Here is a 27,033-nt window from a genome sequence, read left to right on the forward strand (position 1 = left end):
TCACACATAAGTTCTAAAGCCTAAAATAGTTTCAAAGGAAATTACCCAACTAGCTATGCATCAACTATTCAACTTCTGTGATTGAATTAAATATATTGTTCAAAATCAAACTATAAATCAGACTAAGCATTTCAAGACAAACAAAAATTAGATCGATAATGAATTTATTAAAATACACTAAACCAAACACAAGGTGTACAAGGTATAGATTATTATAAAGTTCGAAATTACAAAAAATTGAGTGATCACACAAGCTAGGATCACAACATTAATCAGAGATTCAAACCACCCCAAACCTCAAAGGTACCCGATCAACCAACTGATACTAAGAAAAACACAATAGAACAGCTCCAATACACAAATCTAAAACTGAAAAACCGCCGACTGAAAACTAGACCCTTTCGGGTTAACAGAACTAGACCCTTTCGGGTTTTTGAGTCACAAACATGCAGCCGCTGCAAAATGAGTACAAGTCTTTATCATTCAAACACAAAAACAAACCGTTGTCAGAGATCCACAAAACAAACACAAACAAACAACATCTGAACAAACAGAACAATAAAAGCACAAAAACAAACAGAACAATAAAGACACGAAACACAATCGGCGAGCAAATACACACGACCGGCGACGTAGCGGCAACGGAGTTCCACAAAGCAGTAGTCACAAACAAAAACAAAAAAAGCTACCGCAAACAAGAATTATCGCCACCGTGATACACAACACAGATCTGGTGCATATACCCAAGTACATCAAGAACAGTAAACCCAATAGTGGATCATGAGTTATTTTCTTGGGGGTACCAAAGTTTTATGAAATATATATTAAGTTGTTTGAAGGAATTGTCAAAATTGTTAACTAGTACTCAGTGGTTGATTTTGCTTGAATGCAGAGTAGGGGGTTTGGGTTTGAATCCCCGCAAGAACCATTATCAAACTCGCCAACTGAAAACTAGGTTTATTGATGGATTTCTACAAGGTTTACAACACATATGTAAGTGAAAGCTAAACTGTGCAATATAACGATTGATATAATATAGAAACATAGATAAGGTTGACTTTGAAATCTGGAGAATACAAAACAAACCGCTAGAACCTCTAACATTTTACTTACTTCTATTTTTTCTTTACATGTAGACTTTAGGCGAGACATCAGCTTAATTCATTTGTTGTTTTGTTTGTGGCAAGTACATTTCCCATCTGCTATGCTGGGACCTTTTATGGCAGATATTGGTGCACAATCACTCTTTTTCTATATTTTTTGTGAAAGAGAATTAATATATGATCTATTTGAAGCTGCTGCGACAGGTATGAGAATGATATGCATAATTATTTTCGTATTAGAGTAGTGGCTGATCTATTTTACAGTTGGATAGATAAATGTTTTGATTTCTACAATTATTATTTAACAAGGGTTATTGAATATAAAAACTGATTGTGTGAAATCCATTTTTTTTAGAACGAGCTGAAGACGTATAAACTTCATGAAATACAAGTCTATTTCTGTCCAAAACAAAATAAATACAACTCTTTGGGGGGTTTTTTCTTTGTATATTTCTTGGGATATAGGCTAAATTTTTGTTAAGATTATCTCCCCATTTTCTTTCCCCGTTATTTGGGGTATAAATGTATAACTGAACAAGCTTATTCCTATACCAAGAGTGATGGTTATTTGTTGATCAATATTATTTTCTTGCCAGTAGACGAAGTGGCAAACACCATCTGATACCCAATCTCACATAACTACGGTATTTTGAGTTCGAACCCAAATGAAAGTGTCTAATCTAACAATATCGACATACCCAATCTCACATAACTACGGTATTTTGAGTTCGAACCCGAATGAAAGTGTCTAATCTAACAATATCGACATTAACAGATGAGCTAAGTCTTATAGATTATATTGATCTATACTATAGTAATCTTGTTTAATGCTTTATAAACTATAAATTTATATAATTTTGATGAGATTTTGTTTCTAAATGTGGATAACTAAGTAGGAAAACTCAACTATTGAATCCCTTGTAAATGATTAGTTTCACTATTTTAGGTGTTGCTATTGACACTATTACATCTAGACTATTTAAAAGTTGCAGTGATGTTATAGCATTCATTTAACACTTTTTTAAAGGGACAATGTAATATAATTTTTGTGATTTGATAATTTGGAACACTATAGAATTCAGCATATGATTTTTTTTTCTTTTAAAAGGCAAAATTTATTAAAAGCACTAACCAAGCACAAGATGTGCAATGATTAGAAAAAACCAAGCACAAGATACAGCCACCAATTACACAAACTAGACAAGTCTAACTTTCTAAAACCTGATCAAAACAAGGATACCAAAAACACTAATTCATTGATCCCCCAAAACCAAAAAGATCACTACTTATAAGCACAGAGATAAAAGAGCAGCCTAGCGAAACCAGAAAACGCCGAACCAAGCATGAGACGATAACAACACACTCTAACCAGCCTCGCTAATGAGACAGAAAAAACGCAGCAAAACTAAACGGTGTCAGCAGAACACACACCTTGCAAATAAAAATTGCAGCAGCACAACGCCCTCGTCTGATTTTAATGTCACTCCAATATGAGGTGATTTACGCTCTTTACTGTTCTACTTGCATCATTGTTGATGATTATCCCTACTTAATCACTTTCACATATAAGTTCTAAAGCCTAAAATAGTTTCAAAGGAATTTACCCAACTAGCTTGGCACCAACTATTCAACTTCTTTGATTTAATTACACATTGTTCAAAATCAAACTATAAATCAGACAAACAAAAATTAGAATGATGATGAATTTATTAAAATACACTAAACCAAGCACAAGGTATAGATTATTATAAAGTTCGAAATCACAAAAAATTGAGTGATCACACAAGCTAGGATCACAACATTAATCAGAGATTCAAACCACCCCAAACCTCAAAGGTACCCGATCAACCAACTGATACTAAGAAAAACGCAATAGAACAGCTCCAATACACAAACCTAAGAAACTGAAAAACCGCCGAAACAGTACACCAGAGATTGACAGACTAGTTGAAACAGCCCCTGCAATCATACTAGAATCACCATGGACCTTTTGAATTTTTCTGAGCCTCAAAACACGCTATGGATAACCAAAAAACACAGCTAGAAAGATACGAAACAATCCCAAAATCCACTACTATTGGATGATCAAGCCTAAACTATTGAGAATAAAATGATAAACCTGGCCTCAACATTTTATTGATGTGACATGGTAATCAATTTACCATTTACTCAAGCACTCTCTTATTTTATTAACGTGCCTCTTCTTTTTTAATCATTCAAACCAGTTTTGGTAAATTCGCACTCAAAAGTAATTTTGATCTAAATTATCCAAACCACTTGAATTATGAAAAATCACTTTTCAATCAAGATATCAAAACATAAATCACCTTAACTTAAACTCACTTTTCACCTAAATCAATTCTACAAAATCAATTCATTCAAAAACAATTTTTATAACCAAACACACATGAGACGTGACATTAGTTAGGAGTTTCTACCTGCACCCCTAGATTTTGCCAACCACACTATCAGACCCATTTTGTTCAACAACAATACAACATGAGCAAGTTGCTCTTTTATTTGGCAGAACATCTAATAGAATTTCGATCTAATACAATACACAAAATAATGAAACCATTGAAATAAACAACGTACATTGATAATAATGATAACAATAATTATGAACTCAACAATAAAAGAAATCAAGCTAGGAGGTTTGTACAACTTGCAAGACAGAACAAACTGTTTGAATTATAGTGAGAACAAGTAGTAAGATTCCAGCAAAGGAAGCAGCAGTTTGCCATGGAGTTTTGCCATAATCACGCCTGAGAGTAGCCTTCAACTTATTCCAAGGATTATTACAAAAAGCATTTAAGTCTTTGCAAAGAATAGAGAAATGAGAACTGACATTAGAATTTGTAATATTTTTTCCAAGACCATTAATCAAGATAGCCACAGAATCACTGTCTTCAAGCAAATTTTGCAGTATATTACTCCGAACAAGTATATCCACATCCGTACCAGTATTTATAAGGTAATCCATAACAAAACGATAATCAGTAATATATGACTCATAAGGGTAATGACACTGCTCCAAAGCAACCATATTCCGAAACAAAATTTCGGTCCCATCCTCAACTGTTAATTGAGGAATTTCAAGAACTCCTCCCGATTTTGAGAACCTCAAGTCAAGTAAACACTTACTTTTAGTGTTCACTTTAAACTTAACTCCAGCTTCTAACAACTCAGTTGCACTCGGCAGATTTATTATCTGTTCGTCGATCTCGTCTCTACTCGGCCGACTTTGAATAGGATGTTGCAAATGAAATATCCTAATCAGATCAGTGAAGTGCCATATACTAGTAATATCAACATTATCAAAAGACAAATTTGATTTATTGTAATAATCAAAATAACCAATAGTGAGTTCAAGAAAAGGAGGGATCGTGGTGTTAGGACTCAAAGAAAAAGAAAGACTGTAAATTTTTTCAATAACGAAAAAGGGAAGCTGATTTTCAAGTAACAATAAATCATAAAATATACTGACATCTAACCAAGGTTTAAAGGGCCACCGACCACAAGCGCATTTAATAAAAAGATCAATTATAAAAACGGAATCGATTAAGATTAACTTAACAAGTTCATCATGAGAAAATGGTAAGGTTTCAGAATAACATCGTTTGAAATTTGGTAAGATAGAATCTATGTAGCTGACGAAGGTGTTTAAACTTGTGTTGGTTTGTTGGAGAAAAGCGTTGAAGTGAATGAGTTTCTGACTTTCCATGTTTTGGAGTTGGGGTTGACCGTGGTGAAAGGGGCCAATGGAAACGACCTTGGGGGTGTATGCGTCTTTGTCGTGTCTGCGAATAACAGAAGGGACCTTGTAGATGCAACAGTGACCGGTTGAAGGTGGCTCTGCTGTGTTGAGCATCACACTGATATCATCCACCAAGCCGGAGGATGACATCTTTGAGAGTCAGCAAGAAAATGAAAAGCTTGGTCTTATGTTTCAAGTCTTTTGGCACTCCCTCGTGTCCTTATTATATGAAGATTTTCAAAATGATTTTTATATTTCTTATTGTTATAATAAATTATATAGACATAATTATTATAGTTGAAATATAGACATAATTATTATAGTTGAAATATCTATCCAAATTGTCAACTTACAATAGTAAGTGATAATTACCTATTACCTAGGTAAATGTCAAATTAGAATAGTGAAACAAATAATTTCACACATGTAATAGTGGTAAATTTAGTAGTATAAATATCACACTTTGGTTCATGTAAAAATACACCATTATTGAGAAATCAAAATATATCATCCTACTTCTTTCTCTCTTGATTTACTTAGATTATAAAGTAGTAACTTATATCATCTTATTAGTTCACTAATATCTTAAAATAAGTATTTAAATATCTAAATCTTTAACACTTATTTAATATTTGTCTTTATGATATCATTATTCCAATTTTTTTTATAAAGTATATTCGTAAAAATATTCAAATAGTTACAAATGATTAATGATTGCATTGTTTTTTAACTCGGTCTACACTGATGTGGCACCCTAAGTGAGGTGCCACGTGTCATTTTTAAAAAAAAAAATTGCCTTGGGGGCAAAAACTACTACGGTTGCAAAACTTGGGGGCGGTTTTGTAGTTTTTTTTCTTTGGGAGCCAAAATCACAACTTTGGGAAAGTTAGGGGGTTAAAACTGCAATTAAGCCTATAACTTTAACTATTTATTACTCTCTCTTATTTAAATTCTTTAATTTAACTTTCTCATACCATTTATTAAAGACAATTTTGTAAAACAACTCGTAATATCTATTTATTTCCCACACAAAATTAATTATATTTCTTAATACGTGTGAAATACCTAAAACGTCATACAATTTGGGATGGAGGGAGTATGGTTTGATTTCAAAATGATTTTCATATTTCTTATTTGAGTTATGATACATAGACAATCTTATGTGGCAATACACCTCTTGACATCCACACAAAAATCAGACACGTGGCCACGTGGACCCACACAAACACACTTTCTCTTCCATATCCTCTTCTCTCTTCCTAGTGCATGGGGTGTACAAGGGTGTATGGAAATAAATGGTGTCTGTGTACCATTTTCCTTCTTATTTTTCACACGATGACATGTGAAAAGGGCACGGTTTGCGGCCATAAGGTGTTCACACGTGCTGTACAATTATTTGATGACTTTGACCAATTATCATATGTATATAGTGACCAGAGAGAAATTTTTCGTGAGCTTAGCGCAATTGGTAAGAACAATGCATAATATATGTAAGGTTCGGGGTTCGAACCCTGGATACCACAAAAAAAAGTCACTAGTGAGAAAGAGAAAATTTGTGATGTTTATCGCAACATATTAACTATATTTTTTTTACTATATATTTGTACGAAGATTCCACCACCGCTTATTGATGACAGTCAGTCATTCACTATTTTTAGAGTCTTTTTCATTAAGTTTTAATTCCATTTTTATTAGTTTAATGTTTAATTTAAAGTCATTTTGAATAAATTTGTCAATTTTAGTTTATTGAGTCAAATAGGAAAAGATTGAGATTACAGGTTTATTATTGCTAAAGTTAGTAGCCACATGACCAAACAAAAGAATAAAATATGTGTGTCACACATGAATAGTGTGGTGAGCCAATAAAAAGGTGTAAAGAATAGCATTTGAAGAAAACAATAGAAGCAGGCCTGAGAATAAGGTTCATTATTGCTAAAGTTAGTAGCCACATGACCAAACAAAAGAATAAAATATGTGTGTCACACATGAATAGTGTGGTGAGCCAATAAAAAGGTGTAAAGAATAGCATTTGAAGAAAACAATAGAAGTGGGCCTGAGAATAAAAAGTCTACACAGCACAAGGGTGGGATAGAAGAGAGCATATATAAGGAGTCACTTTGGACATCAGGAATTTATTCACGTTTTTGGTGATTGACGGCTTAGAGAGAGTAAAGTGCGATTTTGATACTACAAGATGGTTATGAGGGCGATTTCTTCACTCTTTTATTTATAATTTGGGACAAAGAAAGTGAACTTTTTCTTGTTAAAATTTAGGATGGTGGGAGTATTAAGCTTTGAAAGAATATAAAATATTAAGTAATATATATATATATATATATTTGCAAGAACTAAACACTGCGACATACTTGGTTTAGTAGTAAAAGCTTCTTAAATGGCTTTTAGGATTTGTGTTCGATTTCCAACCACTTCATTTCATTTTACTTTGGAAGGAATTCAATTATTACAATTATTAATAAGAAAATATTACCGAGGATAAGAAAATAAAAGAAAACAAATGTAATACAAAAAACCAAATAGAGTATATCGAAAGGCAAGTCAATTATCTCTAGTTGAGCCAAAAACTATTGTGCTAACATGAAAGTGAGACTAGTGTCATTTATAGGGTGAGGGAAACTTGGGTTATTACTTATTGGTGCAAAATCTTTGGGTCAGGTGGTGCAATGTTAAAATCTCATGAGGTTCAAGTAGCATTAAAACAGTGCCATCATGTGCAAAATTTAAAAGCCCAGGGGATGCAGCTGCATCCCCTCACTTATACGCTGCTCCGCCACTGGGGAGAGAGTATGAGATCTAGTCTCCTTAATATAAGAAAACATTATGATGTGAAAACTCCTTAATGACCTATCCTCATTGACGGCCAACTCACTCATTATGCAACTAGATGACCTCAGTTAACCAATATGATGTCATGTAATCAAAAGTACACAATAATTTGGTTTATTTGCACATTAGAATATAAATTGTATTCTATCCCAACTAAACAAACTTACTTGTCTTTGAGAGGGAAACACAAAAGTGCATTTGAAATCAAATTTATATTTGCAGTACACAAATCAATCACGGTTCAGAGTCTTGCTCCAAACTACCGAAAAAATTAGACAGTTGAGAAATAAACTCAACATATGATTTATTTTCAATTCTGCTAAACTGAGTTGTGAAAAGTTATACATGGTATATGTAATATGTTTAGTCTAGTGTTGTCAAATAGATGCTATAACGGCGCTATAGTGCTAGTGTCGCGGAATTTGAACAATTCGACATTAGTGTGAAATGTTTAAAGACCTATTTTGTTACAAAAATGAACTATCAGAGTATTTAATCATGTACTAGGGATTTTTATTCAAATAATGTCACTCCAATATGAGGTGATTTACGTTCGTTACTGTTCGACTTGCATCATTGTTGATGATTATCCATACTTGATCATTTTAACATATAAGTTCTAAAGCCTAAAATAGTTTCAAAGGAATTTACCCAACTAGCTTGGCATCAACTATTCAACTTCTGTAATTTAATTACACATTGTTCAAAATCAAACTATAAATCAGACTAAGCATTTCAGGACAAACAAAAATTCTATGGATAACGAAATTACACAGCTAGAAAGATGCTAAACAATGCCAAAATCCACTTCTGTTGTGATGATCAAGCCTAAACTATTGAGAATAAAATGATAAACCTGGCCAGCACCACACAAACAATAGCAACCACTCACAGAAGAAGAAAAATAAATGCTGCACCATAACGGAACCAGACCCCGATGTCTTAACAAACAAAAACAGATCCCGATGCACAAATCGCACAGAAACGGACACACCAGACCCTGCACAAGATCAGAAGATTGCACTGACAGATAAAAAACTGAAGCCCAATAATGATATGACAAAGGAACCACCCGGCACCTGAACACTAATACCCAGCACCTAAACTGAAGACTGCACTATCAACAGCCACTCGGTTAAAGAGTAATTAAACCCTTTAGTCCTCGATGTAAGAATACTCCATGATAAAATCTTTGCCTCCTCCACCACCTTTTCCCAATTAAATCCGACTTGATTGAAAGTCATATCGTTTCTATCCTTCCAAACTGTAGAGACGTTTGAGTACCAAATTAAACCGAGGCTCTCTATAATATTTCTGTTACCAGACACAAGCCCTTTAAAAAAACGTAAGAGGAGCATACCCATCTTCCACAAAAGCAACCGGGATACCAAGCCAATTCACGGTCTCGTTCCAAACAACCGATAAAATAGGACAGCTAAAAAAGCTATGATTTATTGTTTCAATCATACCGCGCCCACCCAAACAAAGAACACGGAGTTCAAATAAACGCCTCTTTTGCTAAGATTATCCTTAGAATGAAGCTTATTAAGGAAAAGCCGCCAAACTAACACCGACAATATAGAGGGAATTAATGGATTCCACACATCTTAGGCCAACTCTACTTCTTCCAAGTCTACTGCACTTAATAGATTGTAGGCTCCATCCCCCTACTTCCAAACAATCTTTCTCTCCCTCCACTCTAGCAACCCCCAAAACCAAACCACTACAGACATCCACCATCTCCTCCTCCCATTGAAACAACTTTCGTCTCTATCTCCAATTAACAAACTTTACACCCTCTACTTCCACTATCATATCGACAACACATTTATCTTTATCAAGCCATAGATCAAAAAGTTTGCTTTTTTAAGTAAAATGGAGAGTGAGAGCATAAATGTAGGGATATATGGTAAAAATAATTAATGTCATGCTTTTTTGGTTGTGAGGTTGAAGACACTTGTCGTAAGTTCACAAGATAAAACGTGAGTTATGTACTAAATCAACTTGTCGTGGAAACTCTTAATAATTTTAAGTGATTGTTGTTCCAAAATCGATTCAAGGTTGGAGTTAGTATGGGTTGCATCCAAAGAAAAGCCCTTCAACATTTTATTGATGTGACCCAGTAATCAATTTACCATTTATTCAAGTGTTGCTCTCTCTTATTTTATCGATGTTCCTCTTCTTTTTCAATCATTTAAACTAATTTTTGTTAATTCACACTCAAAAGTAATTTTGATCTAAATTATCCAAACAACTTGAATAATGAAAAAACACTTTTCAATTAAGGTGTTAAAACATAAATCACGTTACATTAAACTCATTTTCACCTAAATCAATTCATTGAAAAACAATTGTTATCACCGTGGAACCAAACACAGGCGAGACACGACATTAGTTTGGTGTTTCTACCTGCACCCCTAGATTTTGCCAACAACATTATCATACCAATTTTGTTCAAAAACAATACAACATGATCAAATTGCTCTTTTATTTATCAGAACACCTATTTATATGAAATTACAATTTAGATCTAATACAACACACAAAATAATGAGACCATTGAAACAAACAACGTAATTATGAACTCAAACAATGAAAGAAATCACTAGGAGGCTTGTACGACTTGCAAGACAGAACATACTGATTGAAGTAAAGTGAGAACAAGTAGTAAGATTCCAGCAACGGAAGCAGCAGTTTGCCAAGGAGTTTTGCAATAATCACGCATGAGAGTGGCCTTCAACTTATGCCATGGATTCCTACAAAAAGCAATTAAGTCTTTGGAAAGAACAGAGAAATGAGAACTTATAGTAGATTGTGTAACATTTTTCCAAAGACCATTAAATAAGTTAGCCACAGAATCACTGTCTGCAAGCATATTTTCCAGTATTTCGCTCTGAACAAGTATATCCGCATCCGTACCAGTATTTATAAGGTAATCCAAAACAACAACATAATCAGTAATATATGACTCCTTAGGGTAATGACACTGCTCCAAAGCAACCAGATTCCGAAACAAAATTTCAGTCCCATCTTGAACTGTTAATTGAGGAATTTCAAGAACTCCTCCCGAAAACCTCAAGTCAAGTAAACACTTACTTTCAGTGTTTACTTGAAACCTAACTCCAGCTTCTAACAATTCAGTTGCATTGGGTAGTCTTAACTTCCGTTCGTCGAACACGTCTCTACTCGGCCGTCTTTCAATAGGATGTTGCAAATGAAATATCCTAATCAAATCAGTGAAGTGCATTATACTAATATCATTATTATCAAAACCCAATTGTGATTTATTGAAATAATTAAAATATTTAATAGTGTGCTTAAGAAAAGAAGGGATCGTGGTGTTAGGAACACTAGCATTCGTAAAACTCAATGAAAGATTGTAAATTTGTTCAATAACGAAAAAGGGAAGCTGATTTTCAAGTAGCAATAAATCGTATCTTATACCATTATCTAACCAAGGTTTATCATCATAAGGGTCTGTACAAAAAAGTTTAATTATAAAACAGGAATCGATTAAGATTAACTGAACAAGTTCATCATTAGAAAATGGTAAGGTTTCAGAATAACAGCGTTTGAAACGAGGTAAGATAGAATCTATGTAGCTGACGAAGGTGTTTAAACTTGTGTCGGTTCGTAGGAGAAAAGCTTTGAAGTGAATGAGTTTCTGACTTTCCATGTTTTGGAGGTGGGGGTGACCGTGGTGAAAGGGGCCAATGGAAACGACATTGGGAGTGTATGCGTCTTCATTGTGTTTGCGAATAACAGAAGGGACCTTGTAGATGCAACAGTCAACGGTTGAAGGTGGCTCTGCTCTGTCGAGCTTCGCTTTGATATCATCCACCAAGCGGGAGGATGACATATTGAGAGTTAGAAAGAAGATGAAAAGCTTGGTCGTTGGTATTATGTTTCAAGTCTTTTGACACTCCCTCTTATCCTTCTTATATCATACCTCCCGTCCCAAATTGTACTTCACTTTAGAAGAAAAAAAAAATTGTTCCAAATTACATATCGTTTTACAATACTAATCAAACATTAATGTTAATTTTTCTATTATATATCTTTAACTATTTATTACTCTCTCTTATTTCAATTCTTTAATTTATCTTTCTCATACCATTTATTAAAGACAATTTTGTAAAACAACTCGTAATATCTATTTATTTTCCAAACAAAATTAATTATATTTCTTAATACGTGTGAAACGTCATACAATTTGGGATTGAGGGAGTATGGTTTGATTTCAAAATGATTTTCATATTTCTTATTTGAGTTATGATACATAGACAATCTTAGGTGGCAATACACCTCTTGACATCCACACAAAAATCTGACACGTGGCCACGTGAAGCCACACAAACACACTTTCTCTTTCATCTCCTCTTCTCTCTTCCTAGTGCATGGGGTGTACAAGGGTGTATGGGAATAAATGGTGTCTATGTAACATTTTCCTTCTTATTTTCACACGATGACATGTGAAAAGGGCACGGTTTTCGGCCACAAGGTGTTGACACGTGCTAGTACAATTATTTGATGACTTTGACCAATTAATTTGACCAATTATCATATGTATATAGTCACCAGAGAGAAAGTTTTGGTGAGCTTAGCGCAATTGGTAAGAACAATGCATAATATATGTAAGGGCCGGGGTTCGAACCCCGAATACCACAAAAAAAAAGTCACTAGTGAGAAAGAGAAAATTTGTGATGTTTACCACAACATATTAACTATATTTTTTTTACTATATATTTGTACGAAGCTTCCACCGCCGCTTATTGATGACAGTCAGTCATTCACTATTTTTAGAGTCTTTTTAATTAAGTTTTAATTCCATTTTTATTAGTTTAATGTTTAATTTAAAGTCATTTTGAAAAAATTTGTCAATTTTAATTTATTGAGTCAAATAGCAAAAGATTGAGATTACAGGTTCATTATTGCTAAAGATAGTAGCCACATGACCAAACAAAAGAATAAAATATGTGTGTCACACATGAATAGTGTGGTGAGCCAATAAAAAAGTGTAAAGAATAGCATTTGAAGAAAACAATAGAAGCGGGCCTGAGAATAAGGTTTATTATTGCTAAAGTTAGTAGCCACATGACCAAACAAAAGAATAAAATGTGTGTCACACATGAATAGTGTGGTGAGCCAATAAAAAGGTGTAAAGAATAGCATTTGAAGAAAACAATAAAAGTGGGCCTGAGAATAAAAAGTCTACCCAGCACAAGTGTGGGATAGAAGAGAGCATATATTAGGAGACTTTGGACATCAGGAATTCATTCACGTTTTTGGTGATTGACGATTTGGAGAGAGCAAAGTGCGATTTTGAGACTACAAGACGGTTAGGAGGGCGATTTTTTCACTTACCAGTTCATATATGTATTGATTCCTCTAATGATTATGTTATTTGTAAACACCATTATGAGTAGCTAAATCCATTAGAGGTTAGGTTTAAGATGATTCTTTGTAACCCTAATTGAAACATGTTGATATGAAACTCTATTTATTGTGAATGACAATTTAGTTTTTATTCAATTCAATTGTTCTTAATGCATTTATATTCTAATCAAATACAAACATGATTTAGTGAGAACGAATGACTACTGACTCTAGCTTTCGACTTAGACCTAATTGAATTGTTCTAATAAACATGGTTAGTCTAGGAATGGATAATCCTTTATTAGTGATATTAGGTTAACGTGCTTAAACCTTCAAAGATTATTAGACCACCTAAGGAATTAGGGGTTGTGATCCTAGAAGAGGGTCCTAACTCAAGGGATTGATTAGGGATATTTTGTTAACTATCGTGGAACTAGAGAATCATTCATAAGAATAGGTGCAGTATACCAATTAGGGGAACATCGATGAATCGAAAGACCTAAACTCATCTCTCTCTTATTCTTAAAAACCAACTTTATTTTCTGTCGTTACTTTTATGCAATCAAACCAATCAACTGTCTAGTGGCAAATCAAAAGAACTTTTATACATCCTATTTTACAACGTGATTGAATTATTGAGATTAAAATCAGTCCTTCGATAGTATTTGGTACACTTGCCAAACGTCTATCACTTATCAATGACTAATCTTTATCGGAAAAATTGTGGGACACATAGAATGAGTTCATGCATTTATTATTTAATTTGTGGGATAAATATTTCTTAAGTCCATGCATTTATTATTTAATTTTGAAGATATAACATATAATGAAGATTAGTTTAAAGCAAAACAACCCGAGTTATCAGCTCTAAACTCTCTGCAAATAGAACCACATGACCTCAACAATTTGAGGAGCCTTGCTGAGTTTAGCAAGAACCTCAGATTTAATCAAAATCGAGTTTCATAAAGAGAGGAGTAACTACTGTCACATGACAATAGGATAAGATAGATAAGCATACATAAGTAAAGCTTCTTCAAGCAGGGGGCACATGAAGATTATCAACCACATTGAGGACGACGGAAACTACAGTCAAAATTAAGAGAAAAATACATAAGTATTCAGGGTTCATTTTCTATGATGGAGTATTCAGTTTTCTTGACGTTAAAGCAAATGTAATGTCATTAGGTCGATGTAGAAACTTAGTGTAATCATGATTAAATAAAATCACATTTCAAGATAAGAGGTGGATTCACTTTGTAAGAAATTGACTCATAGTCTACACGATCGAACAATTTAAGCGACTTCTTTTTATTCAAAATACCTTCAAGATTTTTGCATACAGGTTCTGTTGGAACATGTGTGGAAATTGAGTAAAAAGACTAAACATAAATTCCCATGTTGGGTAGAACTAGTGTTGTGTGAATTGAAAAAAGTGGAAGTCCCACATCGGATGGAACACACACATTAGTAGTGTTTATATAGTGGGGGTGTACCTCTAATTAATGGGGGTACATAAGCACTAGAGAAAAAATATATATTGATATATATTTTATTATTTGGAAATGATAAATTAAATAATTAATTTAATCATTATTAGAAAGTGCTTTCTTAGTCCCCAAGTTTTGCTAAAATATTTTGGTACATAACAAGTGCTTTCTTAGTCCCCAAGTTTTGCTAAAATATTTTGGTACATAATATAATATATTTTTGTACTAAATTTAATATATTTTGGTAATCAATTAAGATATTTTTGTACTAGATCTAATATGTGAATTACTTAATCACAAAGTAATATGTTACTTGTTCCCAAAGTTTCTCATATTACTTGTTCCCAAAGTTTCTCACTTATTAGTTGTGAGTTTTCCCTATAAATAGAGAACTCACATAGTGCATTCCACACACCGAATAGAATTTCATTGAGTTGTCGGGAATTCTTTTCTTCTCTTCTCCCTCCGACTTGTGTTAACAAGTTTCTTCTGCTTCTACTCCTTTCTGTCCCTTTCGGTTTCAAATAGAGCGGTTACGTACCGTATCGAGTGGCTTCGATCAATCGATTGAACCATATTTTTAAGAGTGTTCTTAAGACCATAGTCCCTTTTCGGTTTAATGTCCCTTCGGAATTAAGAATGGTCTTAAGCTCATAGTCCCTTTCGATAATATATGTCCCTTCGGAATAAAGAGTACTATTAAGATCATAGTCCCTTTCGTAATAATAATGTCCCGTCGGAATTATGAATGATCTTAACAGTATATAAATTATTTAAATATTTTTCTATTTGAGGAGAAATGGTGGTATCACCATATTTGAGTGGTCGTAGTACCATATTGAAAGTTTGGAGAACTTAAAAGTTAGAATGGTGGAAACACCATATTTGAGTGGTCTTAGCACCATAATAGAATGATAATAATACCATATTAAAGTGGTTTCAGTATTAAAGAGTGGTCTTAGTACCATATTTAAAGGTGTAATTCTCGAACGATTTTCTACAGTGCAGTAGTTAATCGAACAGTTGTAGCTGGGCTTGTTTTATCCTGGAGGCGGCGTGGTTGATAGTCTACCTTGCACAATTTTGGGTAGTGCCACGAAACGTCTTAAAGAGAGCGACCTGGTCGTGACTCAACCTAGTAACAACTTCGGTAGATAATAAAATTTGGAAATTCAAATACAACAGTTTGAAAATCCAAAAACAACAATTTTAAGACGTTTCGATATGCTATGTCTACCGGAGAAGTTACTTATTGAGGTTAAGATTAAGGATAAATCAAGCTATAGATTTACATCTTTCGACTGAAACGATGAAGTGATTGTTGTTTCAATCAACAACAATAAAATTTTATTTGATGAAAACAATAATTTGTTACAAAACAAATTATTAGTTACAGAACCAAACAAGTTTTGATTGTTACAAAACATGAGAAAAAAAACGTTTGGAGCTCATAATACGAGCGTCGCGTATTTTTTGTTACAAAAACAAGAAAAAAATAATTTAGTTCCATTTGTTACAAAAATAGTAACAAAGAATGGAAAATGATAAAGTTTTATTTTTATATAAAACTTAATGTCCCTTACGTGTTATTTTAAAACAATAACAAGAATTGCCATAAATTTAATGGCATACTGGATATCTAGACATGTTGGATGCTCTAAATATTGAAAAGAATCTGAATTTCAGATTTCTATTGAATAAGACTGAGTTGACTCAGACTTAAAGAGAAACTTGTGTACCATGCATTCTTGTGGAAAAAGATTGCACCTTGATGGTACATTAAAAATTAAATTCTTCTATTTTATTAGTTGTGTGATTTTAATATTTGACATATCAAAATTGATCATGAACAAGAATTTAATTTTTGAGTAACTTGGACTTAATTCCAACGTTATATATTTAGACAATTTTATTTATTGCAGTCAAGATATATGAACCAAAAGTTCATATAAATCAGAATTTAGAGAATTGAATCTCTAAACATAATAAATTATGATATGTGTTAATTTGATGACACATAAATTAGAAATGATAAAATAATGTTTTTATCATATTTATTGATGACTGTGAATTTTGGAAAATAAAATTGATATGCTTGAATGTTCAATTTTTATAACGAAAATTGAAATTTATAAAGTACCCAAGTCTAAGAACAAAAATTCCAATTAAGAAATTTTTGAAGAAAAGACAATCCAACTTGTCTTATTTTTGAACTTGGGATTGTCCGGACTATATTTGGCTTAAGGACCCCAAGAGAGTTAAACTCACTAGTAGAGCCTATGAATGTGTATTCATTAGGTATGTTATAAATAACGAAGCATATAGGTTTTAGGACCTAAATGTTAAAGTGATCATAGAATTAAAAAGATGTTGATTTCTATGAAGTAAGTACCCCTGTAAATTAAAGAATAGTGGGGGCACTATATCTAATCACATTCATGTAATTAGAAATAGTTATGAAAACATCATATGAGATGTTATAGAACCTCAAGGAGGTAAGAAAGCTAGAATTGCTAAAGAGTATGAACTTGGTTTATACATTGGAAGAAGATCCATTAAGCCTTAAATAAGACATATCCTCATTGGATGTTGAATTTTGGCAAGAAGCAATAAACGATGAAATGGATTTTCTAGAGTCTAACAAAACATGACACTTTGTTGACTTGCCTCATAGTTGCAAACTAATCGGTTGTATTTGGATTTTGGAAAAAGGAACTAAAACCTGATGGAACGGTTGATAAATACAAGGCTCTCCTTGTAGTCAAAGGTTTTAGACAAAGAGAAAAATATAGACTTCTTCGACATTCATTCACCAGTCACGAAAATGCTATCCATGAAAGTACTAGTCCCTTTAGCCGCCGTTCATAACTCGATAGTACTCCAAATGGATGTGAAAGTTGCCTTTTTTGTGGTGAATTAGAAGAACAAATCTATATGAAACAACCTAAACGTTTTGCGATTCATGGTCAAGAAAACAAAGTCTGTAAGTTAGATAATTCTTTGTGAGGTCTAAAATAAACTCTTAAGGAATGACATGAAAAATTTGACATTCTAATGCTATCGAATGAGTATAAAGTGAATGAAAGTGACAAATAATATTTGCACGATCATAAGTCTCTATAAAGACGACTTGCTCATATTTGATTTAGAGATTCATGTTATGAATTATGTGAAATCATTGTTTATCAACAACATTGATAAGAAAGACCTAGACAAAATTGAAGTAATTCTTGGTTTCAGGATTACTAGATCAGAAAAAAGAATTTTTTTGATAAATCTCACAAAGTTGAGAAGTTCTTAAGGAAATATTATTATTTCACCGTAAACTTGCAATCATATATTATGATCAAAGTGTAAGAACACTTGAGATGGAGTTAAACAAACAGAATATGCGAGCATCATTGGCAGTCCTTAGGTAAGCCACTGAATGTATTAGACCCGACATTGCTAATGTCGTGAAACTCTTGTGCAAGTTTACTAGTAGACGGATGAGAAGCATTGCCATGCTATAGAAAGAGTCATGAGGTGCCTTGAGAAGACTATGACTCTAGGATTACTTCACTAGGAGTAACCTATTGTACTTAAATGGTACAAGATATAAAATAGAACATCTTTCAGATGATTATTTAGCTACTAGTGTTTGTATATTGAGCATCACTAGAGGAGTTGTTTGTTAAAACAAATGATATTGACTCAGTCCACTATGAAATTAATCTGAGATGAGAACACTAGAGAAAACTAGTTGAGAAGCAAGTTGACAAGATGCTTGCTAATTGAGATCCCTTAGTGGATAAAACCGTTTCCAGAAGTGTTAAATCATTGTGATAGTCTGCAGCTATTACAAAATTGAGAATCGTTACCACAATGGTAAGAGACGATTATTAAGGCACGAACACATAGAGAAATAGAGAGCTAGCTACTCTCAAAAGGAACGGTTAAAGTAGATCATGTACGTACTGATAAAGAATTAGTCAATCCTTTGACGAAAGGAATTACTAGAAAGAAAGTCCTAAACACATCCAATAGGATGGGACTAATGCCCAAAGGTCACAAGTGATGGTAACCCGACCTACATGACTGGAGATCCCAAGAAATAGGTTCAATGGGTAATAACGAGTCACAAGTGATAGAACATGCTATGATAAAAGTAAGAAAGCATGATTCCTGCAGCGATAGAAGGATGAGATAATAGAAACTCTTAATGAGATCTATACTCTATTTGGAGTGGAGTACATAGCTACAGGAGTACTCCTGATAGACTCACCTATACGAATGTGGAACTAAGGGCCGGTTCCTATGGGATTCGGGGCAGAATACCTAGAGCGTTCGTTAAAACCAGGATACACGTGCAAGGCCATAAACGCACGGGCTTTTAGAATACACCTTATGAAAAGGTTTGTGTGTGGGTTCTATGTCTGAGATAGAGTTCAATGCTGTAAGAAACTCTTGTTAATCAGAATTTTACTCGCTATGCAAAGGTTCAAGTTGTAGGCGACACCTTTGTTTACTAGCAAATCTTATGGAGACGTCTTTGACGTTATTTATGAAACCATTTTTTAAATTCAAGTGGGGGATTGTTGGAACATGTGTGGAAATTGAGTAAAAAGACTAAACATAAATTCCCATGTTGGGTAGAACTAGTGTTGTGTGAATTGAAAAAAGTGGAAGTCCCACATCGGATGGAACACACACATTAGTAGTGTTTATATAGTGGGGGTGTACCTCTAATTAATGGGGGTACATAAGCACTAGAGAAAAAATATATATTGATATATATTTTATTATTTGGAAATGATAAATTAAATAATTAATTTAATCATTATTAGAAAGTGCTTTCTTAGTCCCCAAGTTTTGCTAAAATATTTTGGTACATAATATAATATATTTTTGTACTAAATTTAATATATTTTGGTACTCAATTAAGATATTTTTGTACTAGATCTAATATGTGAATTACTTAATCACAAAGTAATATGTTACTTGTTCCCAAAGTTTCTCATATTACTTGTTCCCAAAGTTTCTCACTTATTAGTTGTGAGTTTTCCCTATAAATAGAGAACTCACATAGTGCATTCCACACACCGAAAAGAATTTCATTGAGTTGTCGGGAATTCTTTTCTTCTCTTCTCCCTCCGACTTGTGTTAACAAGTTTCTTCTGCTTCTACTCCTTTCTGTCCCTTTTGGTTTCAAATAGAGCGGTTACGTACCGTATCGAGTGGCTTCGATCAATCGATTGAACCATATTTTTAAGAGTGTTCTTAAGACCATAGTCCCTTTTCGGTTTAATGTCCCTTCGGAATTATGAATGGTCTTAAGTTCATAGTCCCTTTCGATAATATATGTCCCTTCGGAATAAAGAGTACTATTAAGATCATAGTCCCTTTCGTAATAATAATGTCCCGTCGGAATTATGAATGATCTTAACAGTATATAAATTATTTAAATATTTTTCTATTTGAGGAGAAATGGTGGTATCACCATATTTGAGTGGTCGTAGTACCATATTGAAAGTTTGGAGAACTTAAAAGTTAGAATGGTGGAAACACCATATTTGAGTGGTCTTAGCACCATAATAGAATGGTAATAATACCATATTAAAGTGGTTTCAGTATTAAAGAGTGGTCTTAGTACCATATTTAAAGGTGTAATTCTCGAACGATTTTCTACAGTGCAGTAGTTAATCGAACAGTTGTAGCTGGGCTTGTTTTATCCTGGAGGCGGCGTGGTTGATAGTCTACCTTGCACAATTTTGGGTAGTGCCACGAAACGTCTTAAAGAGAGCGACCTGGTCGTGACTCAACCTAGTAACAACTTCGGTAGATAATAAAATTTGGAAATTCAAATACAACAGTTTGAAAATCCAAAAACAACAGGTTCTTTTGAAACTAAATTACTAAAGAGTATGTACCTTTTGGAAAAATAAATAAATGCACTAATTCTACTTGATGCATATATTTTTTTGAGAGGAAGAGTTGAAAATGTAGTTGTTATTTCTTGAAGGTAATCGTAAAGTAGGGAAATTTATCTAAATTAAAAATTTGTTCTTTACTCCAAATTTTGTTGCACTAAAAAATTATATTATGAAGCCATGCCACCATGTTTATTATATTTTATTTAAATATCTCTTTCTCTCTGAGGATTTGGTAATATATCTCTGTCTCTCACCTTACCATTGGTATCATAAACTAAATAATTATAAGGTAATGATGCATATGTCATTGTATTTTGCTATCATAAGGGTATGTTTTAAGATCACAAAACTAAATTCTATTAGTACATTTACATATATAAAGTGTATCAGTTGCAATAAGGCTAAATTGCTTCTGTGTCCTATACATATACATATAGATACACAAAAGTTGTAGAAAATAGAATGTAAAAAATGAAAATATGAAACTTACACATTGAATTTAATTTTTCTACAGGCTTATGTGCAGCAACTTGAGTCAAGTAGATTAAAGCTTACACAATTGGAACAAGACCTAAAAGAGCACGCTCTCAGGTTCAAAAGTCAAATATTGTTATATAATATATAGTTTTTTTTATTATTATTATTTTTACTGATTAGTACATAACTGTTAATTTAAAAGGGTATATTCATAGATTGGAGTGGTGGTGTTGGAGGCAATATAAGTTCAGGTAAGTTTATTTTTCATTTTCATTTTTTGGGGTCATTTTTGAAATTAAGTGTATTTCTTAATTTGTCACATTCAGAAGAGGATATATTAAATTCATTATCACAACCTTTTAGAAATGATTTTATATATTTTGTCAAAAAAAAATATAGAATTTCTTTGACTGAAGATGATTCCATGTTCAAAGTTTTAACAATTTATATGTTACTGATGATCTCTCTACCAACCGGACTTAGAGTATGATTTTGTTTATTATAACTGTTTCTTCGATTAGTAATTTTATGCATATTCTCTCATGCTAACAACATTTATTCAATCAAGGATTATGCTAAAATCGATTCAAATATTTGGAATATCCTTGATCACTCAGGCAATTCTCACAATGCAATAAGGACTATTGTTTCCGCTCCTGATAGAAGGATTGAATATGCTGAAGGAATTTTACAACTTTGAGGATCTGAAACATGTTTTTTTGAACTACCTAGGGGCTGAAGGAATTTTACAACTTTGGTTTACTCGCATCATGACAATTGCATTTTGTATTGTTGTTAATGTTGAGGTTGATGGAGAGTGTTGGAAATATAATATAAATGAAGTTTCACTTTTCAAGCAGAAATAGAGTTCGGCGTATCATAAATGCATCACCATGTAGTACCTAGCCCTGCCCAGCCTAATTAACTAGACTCAAGTCAACTTCTTCAAAAAAAACTAGACTCAAGCCAAATTGTAAACACAAGAGACAAGATGATCCATCTCCCTTATAAATATGGCCTTAACTTGTTTGAGCAAAGGAACATAATATGCATATATGCAGAAAAAGGTGTAAAAGTAGAAGATATGTTCAGGGACTTCAATCGCAGGAGAGATGACACCTTCTCTTACTAATGGCAAGATTCTATAGCCAATTTTAACAGGAGTTGTCATCTTTCTTCGACTATAACATTATGAATGTTAAAAAAACTCATTAACCTTTTTTTATTTATCGAAATTAACTTAGGTGACTTGGATTTTAGAGACTTGCAAAGACCGATGAAAACCTTAATGCTCAAAGAACAATTACATCATGTCTTCGTGGATATGAACTTAATCTTTAGTCTTGACAGATGAGCTAAGTCTTATGGACTCTTGTTTAATTATAAGCTATAGATTTATATAATTTTGATGTGATTTTGTTTCTAAATCTGTATAATTAAGGAGGAAAACTCATATAACTATTGAATCCATTAAAGTAATTAGTGATTTTGGAGACTTTGAGTTAATCCCCCCAAAACCAATAAGAATACTAATTATAAGACTGTTATAAATCATTACATCAGGTAGATAAATAAAATTAAAAATCAAGATGATGCTACCAATCCAACTAATGGCTTCAGACTTCTGGATAAAAAAGGGAAGCAGAGACAAACACAGACGAGCGAAACCAGGAAACGCCCAACCGAGCTTGAGACGATAACGACACACTCCAACCAGCCTCGCTAATGTGACAAACAACGCAGCAAAACTGGTCTCAGAAGAACAACACACACCTTGCAAAAACATATTAAGCAAAGTACACCAATCCGGATACGTCGTCCACTTTCCAATGCTACTGAAAGCTAAAAGTGCAACCAAGAGAAACCAGGAAACGCTCAACCAAGCTTGAGATGATAACAACACACTCCAGCCAGCCTCGCTAATGAGACAGAAAAACCACTGCAAAATTAAACGGTCTCAACAGAACAACACAAACCCTGCAAAAATGACCAAATAAAAATTGCAGCAACTCAACACCCCTCATCAGCTGACTAAGACTGAGCATGCCCCGACAACAACCAGATAACCAATATTCTGCAGAGCAGAACCAAACCTACCGAAAAAACCAACCGCTACTGACTATGGTAATATGGATTCTGTGATTTGATAATTTGGAATACTATGGAATTCAACATATGATTTATTTTCCATTCTCCTCAACTGGGTTGTGAAAAGCTATATATGATATATGTAACATGCTTAGTCTAGTTTTGTCAAATCGCTTCTATAACAACGCTATAGGGCTAGTGTAGCAGAATTTGAACAAGTCGACATTAGTACGAAATGTTTAAAGATCTATTTTGTTACAAAAATGAACTATCAGAGTATTTATTCAGGTACCAGGAATTTTTATTCAAATAATGTCACTCCAAATGAGGTGATTTACGCTCGTTACAGTTCTACTAGCATCATTGTTGATGATTATCCCTACTTAATCACTTTCACATATAAGTTCTAAAGTCTACAATAGTTTCAAAGGAATCTACCCGACTAGCTTGGCATCAACTATTCAACTTCTGTGATTTAATTACACATTGTTCAAAATCAAACTATAAATCAGACTAAGCATTTCAGGACAAACAAAAATTCTATGGATAACGAAATTACACAGCTAGAAAGATGCTAAACAATGCCAAAATCCACTTCTGTTGTGATGATCAAGCCTAAACTATTGAGAATAAAATGATAAACCTGGCCAGCACCACACAAACAATAGCAACCACTCACAGAAGAAGAAAAATAAATGCTGCACCATAACGGAACCAGACCCCGATGTCTTAACAAACAAAAACAGATCCCGATGCACAAATCGCACAGAAACGGACACACCAGACCCTGCACAAGATCAGAAGATTGCACTGACAGATAAAAAACTGAAGCCCAATAATGATATGACAAAGGAACCACCCGGCACCTGAACACTAATACCCAGCACCTAAACTGAAGACTGCACTATCAACAGCCACTCGGTTAAAGAGTAATTAAACCCTTTAGTCCTCGATGTAAGAATACTCCATGATAAAATCTTTGCCTCCTCCACCACCTTTTCCCAATTAAATCCGACTTGATTGAAAGTCATATCGTTTCTATCCTTCCAAACTGTAGAGACGTTTGAGTACCAAATTACACCGAGGCTCTCTATAATATTTCTGTTACCAGACACAAGCCCTTTAAAAAAACGTAAGAGGAGCATACCCATCTTCCACAAAAGCAACAGGGATACCAAGCCAATTCACGGTCTCGCTCCAAACAACCGATAAAATAGGACAGCTAAAAAAGCTATGATTTATTGTTTCAATCATACCGCGCCCACCCAAACAAAGAACACGGAGTTCAAATAAACGCCTCTTTTGCTAAGATTATCCTTAAAATGAAGCTTATTAAGGAAAAGCCGCCAAACTAACACCGACAATATAGAGGGAATTAATGGATTCCACACATCTTAGGCCAACTCTACTTCTTCCAAGTCTACTGCACTTAATAGATTGTAGGCTCCATCCCCCTACTTCCAAACAATCTTTCTCTCCCTCCACTCTAGCAACCCCCAAAACCAAACCACTACAGACATCCACCATCTCCTCCTCCCACTGAAACAACTTTCGTCTCTATCTCCAATTAACAAACTTTACACCCTCTACTTCCACTATCATATCGACAACACATTTATCTTTATCAAGCCATAGATCAAAAAGTTTGCTTTTTTAAGTAAAATGGAGAGTGAGAACATAAATGTAGGGATATATGGTAAAAATAATTAATGTCGTGCTTTTTTGGTTGTGAGGTTGAAGACACTTGTCGTAAGTTCACAAGATCAAAAATGAGTTATGTACTAAATCAACTTGTCGTGGAAACTCTTAAAATCTTTAAGTGATTGTTGTTCCAAAATCGATTCAAGGTTGGAGTTAGTATGGGTTGCATCCAAAGATAAGCCCTTCAACACTTTATTGATGTGACCCAGCAATCAATTTACCATTTACTCAAGTGTTGCTCTCTCTTATTTTATCGATGTTCCTCTTCTTTTTGAATCATTTAAACTAATTTTTGTTAATTCACACTCAAAAGTAATTTTAATCTAAATTATCCAAACAACTTGAATAATGAAAAATCACTTCAATTAAGGTATTAAATCATAAATCACGTTACATTAAACTCATTTTTCACCTAAATCAATTCTACAAAATCATTTTATTCAAAAACAATTGTTATCACCGTGGAACCAAACACACGCGAGACACGACATTAGTTTGGAGTTTCTACCTGCACCCTTAGATTTTGCCATCCACACTATCAGACTGTTCAACAACAATACAACATGATCAAATTGCTCTTTTATTTACAATATGAAATTACAATTTCGATCTAATACAACACAAAAAATAACGAAACCATTGAAACAAACAACGTACATTGGTGATAATAATAGTAATAACAATAATTATGAACTCAACAATGAAAGAAATCACTAGGAGGCTTGTACGACTTGCAAGACAGAACAAACTGATTGAAGTAAAGTGAGAACAAGTAGTAAAATTCCAGCAATGGAAGCAGCAGTTTGCCAAGGAGTATTGCAATAATCACGCATGAGAGTGGCCTTCAACTTATGCCATGGATTCCTACAAAAAGCAATTAAGCTTTTGGAAAGAACAGAGAAATGAGAACTTATAGTAGATTGTGTAACATTTTTCCACAGACCATTAAACAAGTTAGCCACAGAATCACTGTCCGCAAGCAAATTTTCCAGTATTTCGTTCCGAACAAGTATATCAGCATCCATACCAGTATTTATAAGGTAATCCAAAACAGAAACATAATCAGTAATATATGACTTATCAGGGTAATGACACTGCTCCAAAGCAACCAGATTCCGAAACAAAATTTCGGTATCATCCTGAACTCTTAATCGAGGAATTTCAAGAACTCCTCCTGAAAACCTCAAGTCAAGTAAACATTTACTTTTAGTGTTCACTTGAAACCTAACTCCTGCTTCTAACAATTCAGTTGCACTGGGTAGATGTATCATCTGTTCTTCGAACTCGTCTCTACTCGGCCGGCTTTCACTAGGATGTTGCAAATGAAATATCCTAATCAGATCAGTGAAGTGCATTATACTAATATCATTATTATCAAAACCCAATTGTGATTTATTGAAATAATTAAAATATTTAATAGTGAGTTTAAGAAAAGAAGGGATCATAGTGTTAGGAACACTAGCATTTGTAGAACTGAATGAAAGACTGTAAATTTTCTCAATAACGAAAAAGGGAAGCTGATTTTCAAGTAACAATAAATCTAATCTTATAACACGATCTACCCAAGGTCTAAAGAGGAGTCGATTACGATTGGATCTCCAAAAAAGTTGAATTATAAAAGTGGAATCGATTAAGATTAACTGAACAAGTTCATCATGAGAAAATGGTAAGGTTTCAGAATAACAGCGTTTAAAATCAGGTAAGATAGAATCTATGTAGCCGACCAAGGTGTTTAAACTTGTGTTGGTTCGTTGGAGAAAATCTTTGAAGTAAATGAGTTTGTGATGTTCCATGTTTTGGTGTTGGGGTTGACCGTGGTGGAAGGGGCCAATGGAAACGACAGTGGGAGTGTATGCCTCTTCGTTGAGTTTGCGAATAACAGAGGGGACCTTGTAAATGCAACAGTCAACGGTTGATGGTGGCTCTGCTCTGTCGAGCTTTGCTTTGATATCATCCACCAAGCGGGAGGATGACATATTGAGAGTTAGAAAGAAGATGAAAAGCTTGGTCGTTGGTATTATGTTCAAGTCTTTTTGTAAGAGAATGGAATCGTTGTTCTTCTCATTACTGAATAGTATGTATATATACAAGTGTAGGTCAACTATCTAATTATGTTACAGCATAATTACAGGGAAATCATTAAGACTAATTATGGCAAATATTCTATTCTATCACACCCCCGCAGTCGAAGCGGGAGGTTCACGGACGCTTAGACTGGTCCGAAAATCATCAAAAAGAATACGAGGGAGCCCTTTTGTGAAGATGTCTGCAATCTGATGTCTGGAGGG

At 33.7% G+C, this 27,033-nt stretch overlaps 3 protein-coding genes and 2 long non-coding RNA genes across 5 annotated transcripts; 2 read left to right on the forward strand and 3 right to left on the reverse strand.

Moving 5' to 3' along the window:
• Positions 1 to 521: 521 nt before the first annotated feature.
• On the forward strand, positions 522 to 1,682 carry LOC146912343 (uncharacterized). Its single transcript, XR_015015678.1, has 2 exons — positions 522 to 1,307; positions 1,459 to 1,682. It is a non-coding gene; the product is annotated as an uncharacterized LOC146912343 (long non-coding RNA).
• A 1,764-nt stretch (positions 1,683 to 3,446) lies between these two features.
• Positions 3,447 to 5,104, reverse strand: LOC146912344 (UPF0481 protein At3g47200-like). The gene has a single exon (XM_085720430.1). The coding sequence runs from the start codon at positions 5,008 to 5,010 to the stop codon at positions 3,751 to 3,753; it is 1,260 nt and encodes a 419-aa protein (XP_085576556.1). The 5' UTR covers positions 5,011 to 5,104; the 3' UTR covers positions 3,447 to 3,750.
• Positions 5,105 to 9,964: 4,860 nt separating this feature from the next.
• LOC146912345 (UPF0481 protein At3g47200-like) lies at positions 9,965 to 13,208 on the reverse strand. Its single transcript, XM_085720433.1, has one exon. It carries the CDS (start codon positions 11,561 to 11,563, stop codon positions 10,310 to 10,312), a length of 1,254 nt encoding a protein of 417 aa, XP_085576559.1. The 5' UTR covers positions 11,564 to 13,208; the 3' UTR covers positions 9,965 to 10,309.
• A 7,530-nt stretch (positions 13,209 to 20,738) lies between these two features.
• Positions 20,739 to 22,102, forward strand: LOC146912346 (uncharacterized). The gene is made up of 3 exons (XR_015014891.1): positions 20,739 to 21,070; positions 21,159 to 21,207; positions 21,574 to 22,102. It is a non-coding gene; the product is annotated as an uncharacterized LOC146912346 (long non-coding RNA).
• A 3,271-nt stretch (positions 22,103 to 25,373) lies between these two features.
• Positions 25,374 to 26,773, reverse strand: LOC146912347 (UPF0481 protein At3g47200-like). Its single transcript, XM_085720432.1, has one exon. The coding sequence runs from the start codon at positions 26,719 to 26,721 to the stop codon at positions 25,459 to 25,461; it is 1,263 nt and encodes a 420-aa protein (XP_085576558.1). The 5' UTR covers positions 26,722 to 26,773; the 3' UTR covers positions 25,374 to 25,458.
• Between the last annotated feature and the right edge of the window lie 260 nt (positions 26,774 to 27,033).

Source organism: Medicago sativa, chromosome 6 (genome assembly GCF_051527215.1).
Source record: "Medicago sativa cultivar Bolivia chromosome 6, Bolivia_mono, whole genome shotgun sequence".
Taxonomy (NCBI): Eukaryota; Viridiplantae; Streptophyta; class Magnoliopsida; order Fabales; family Fabaceae; genus Medicago; species Medicago sativa.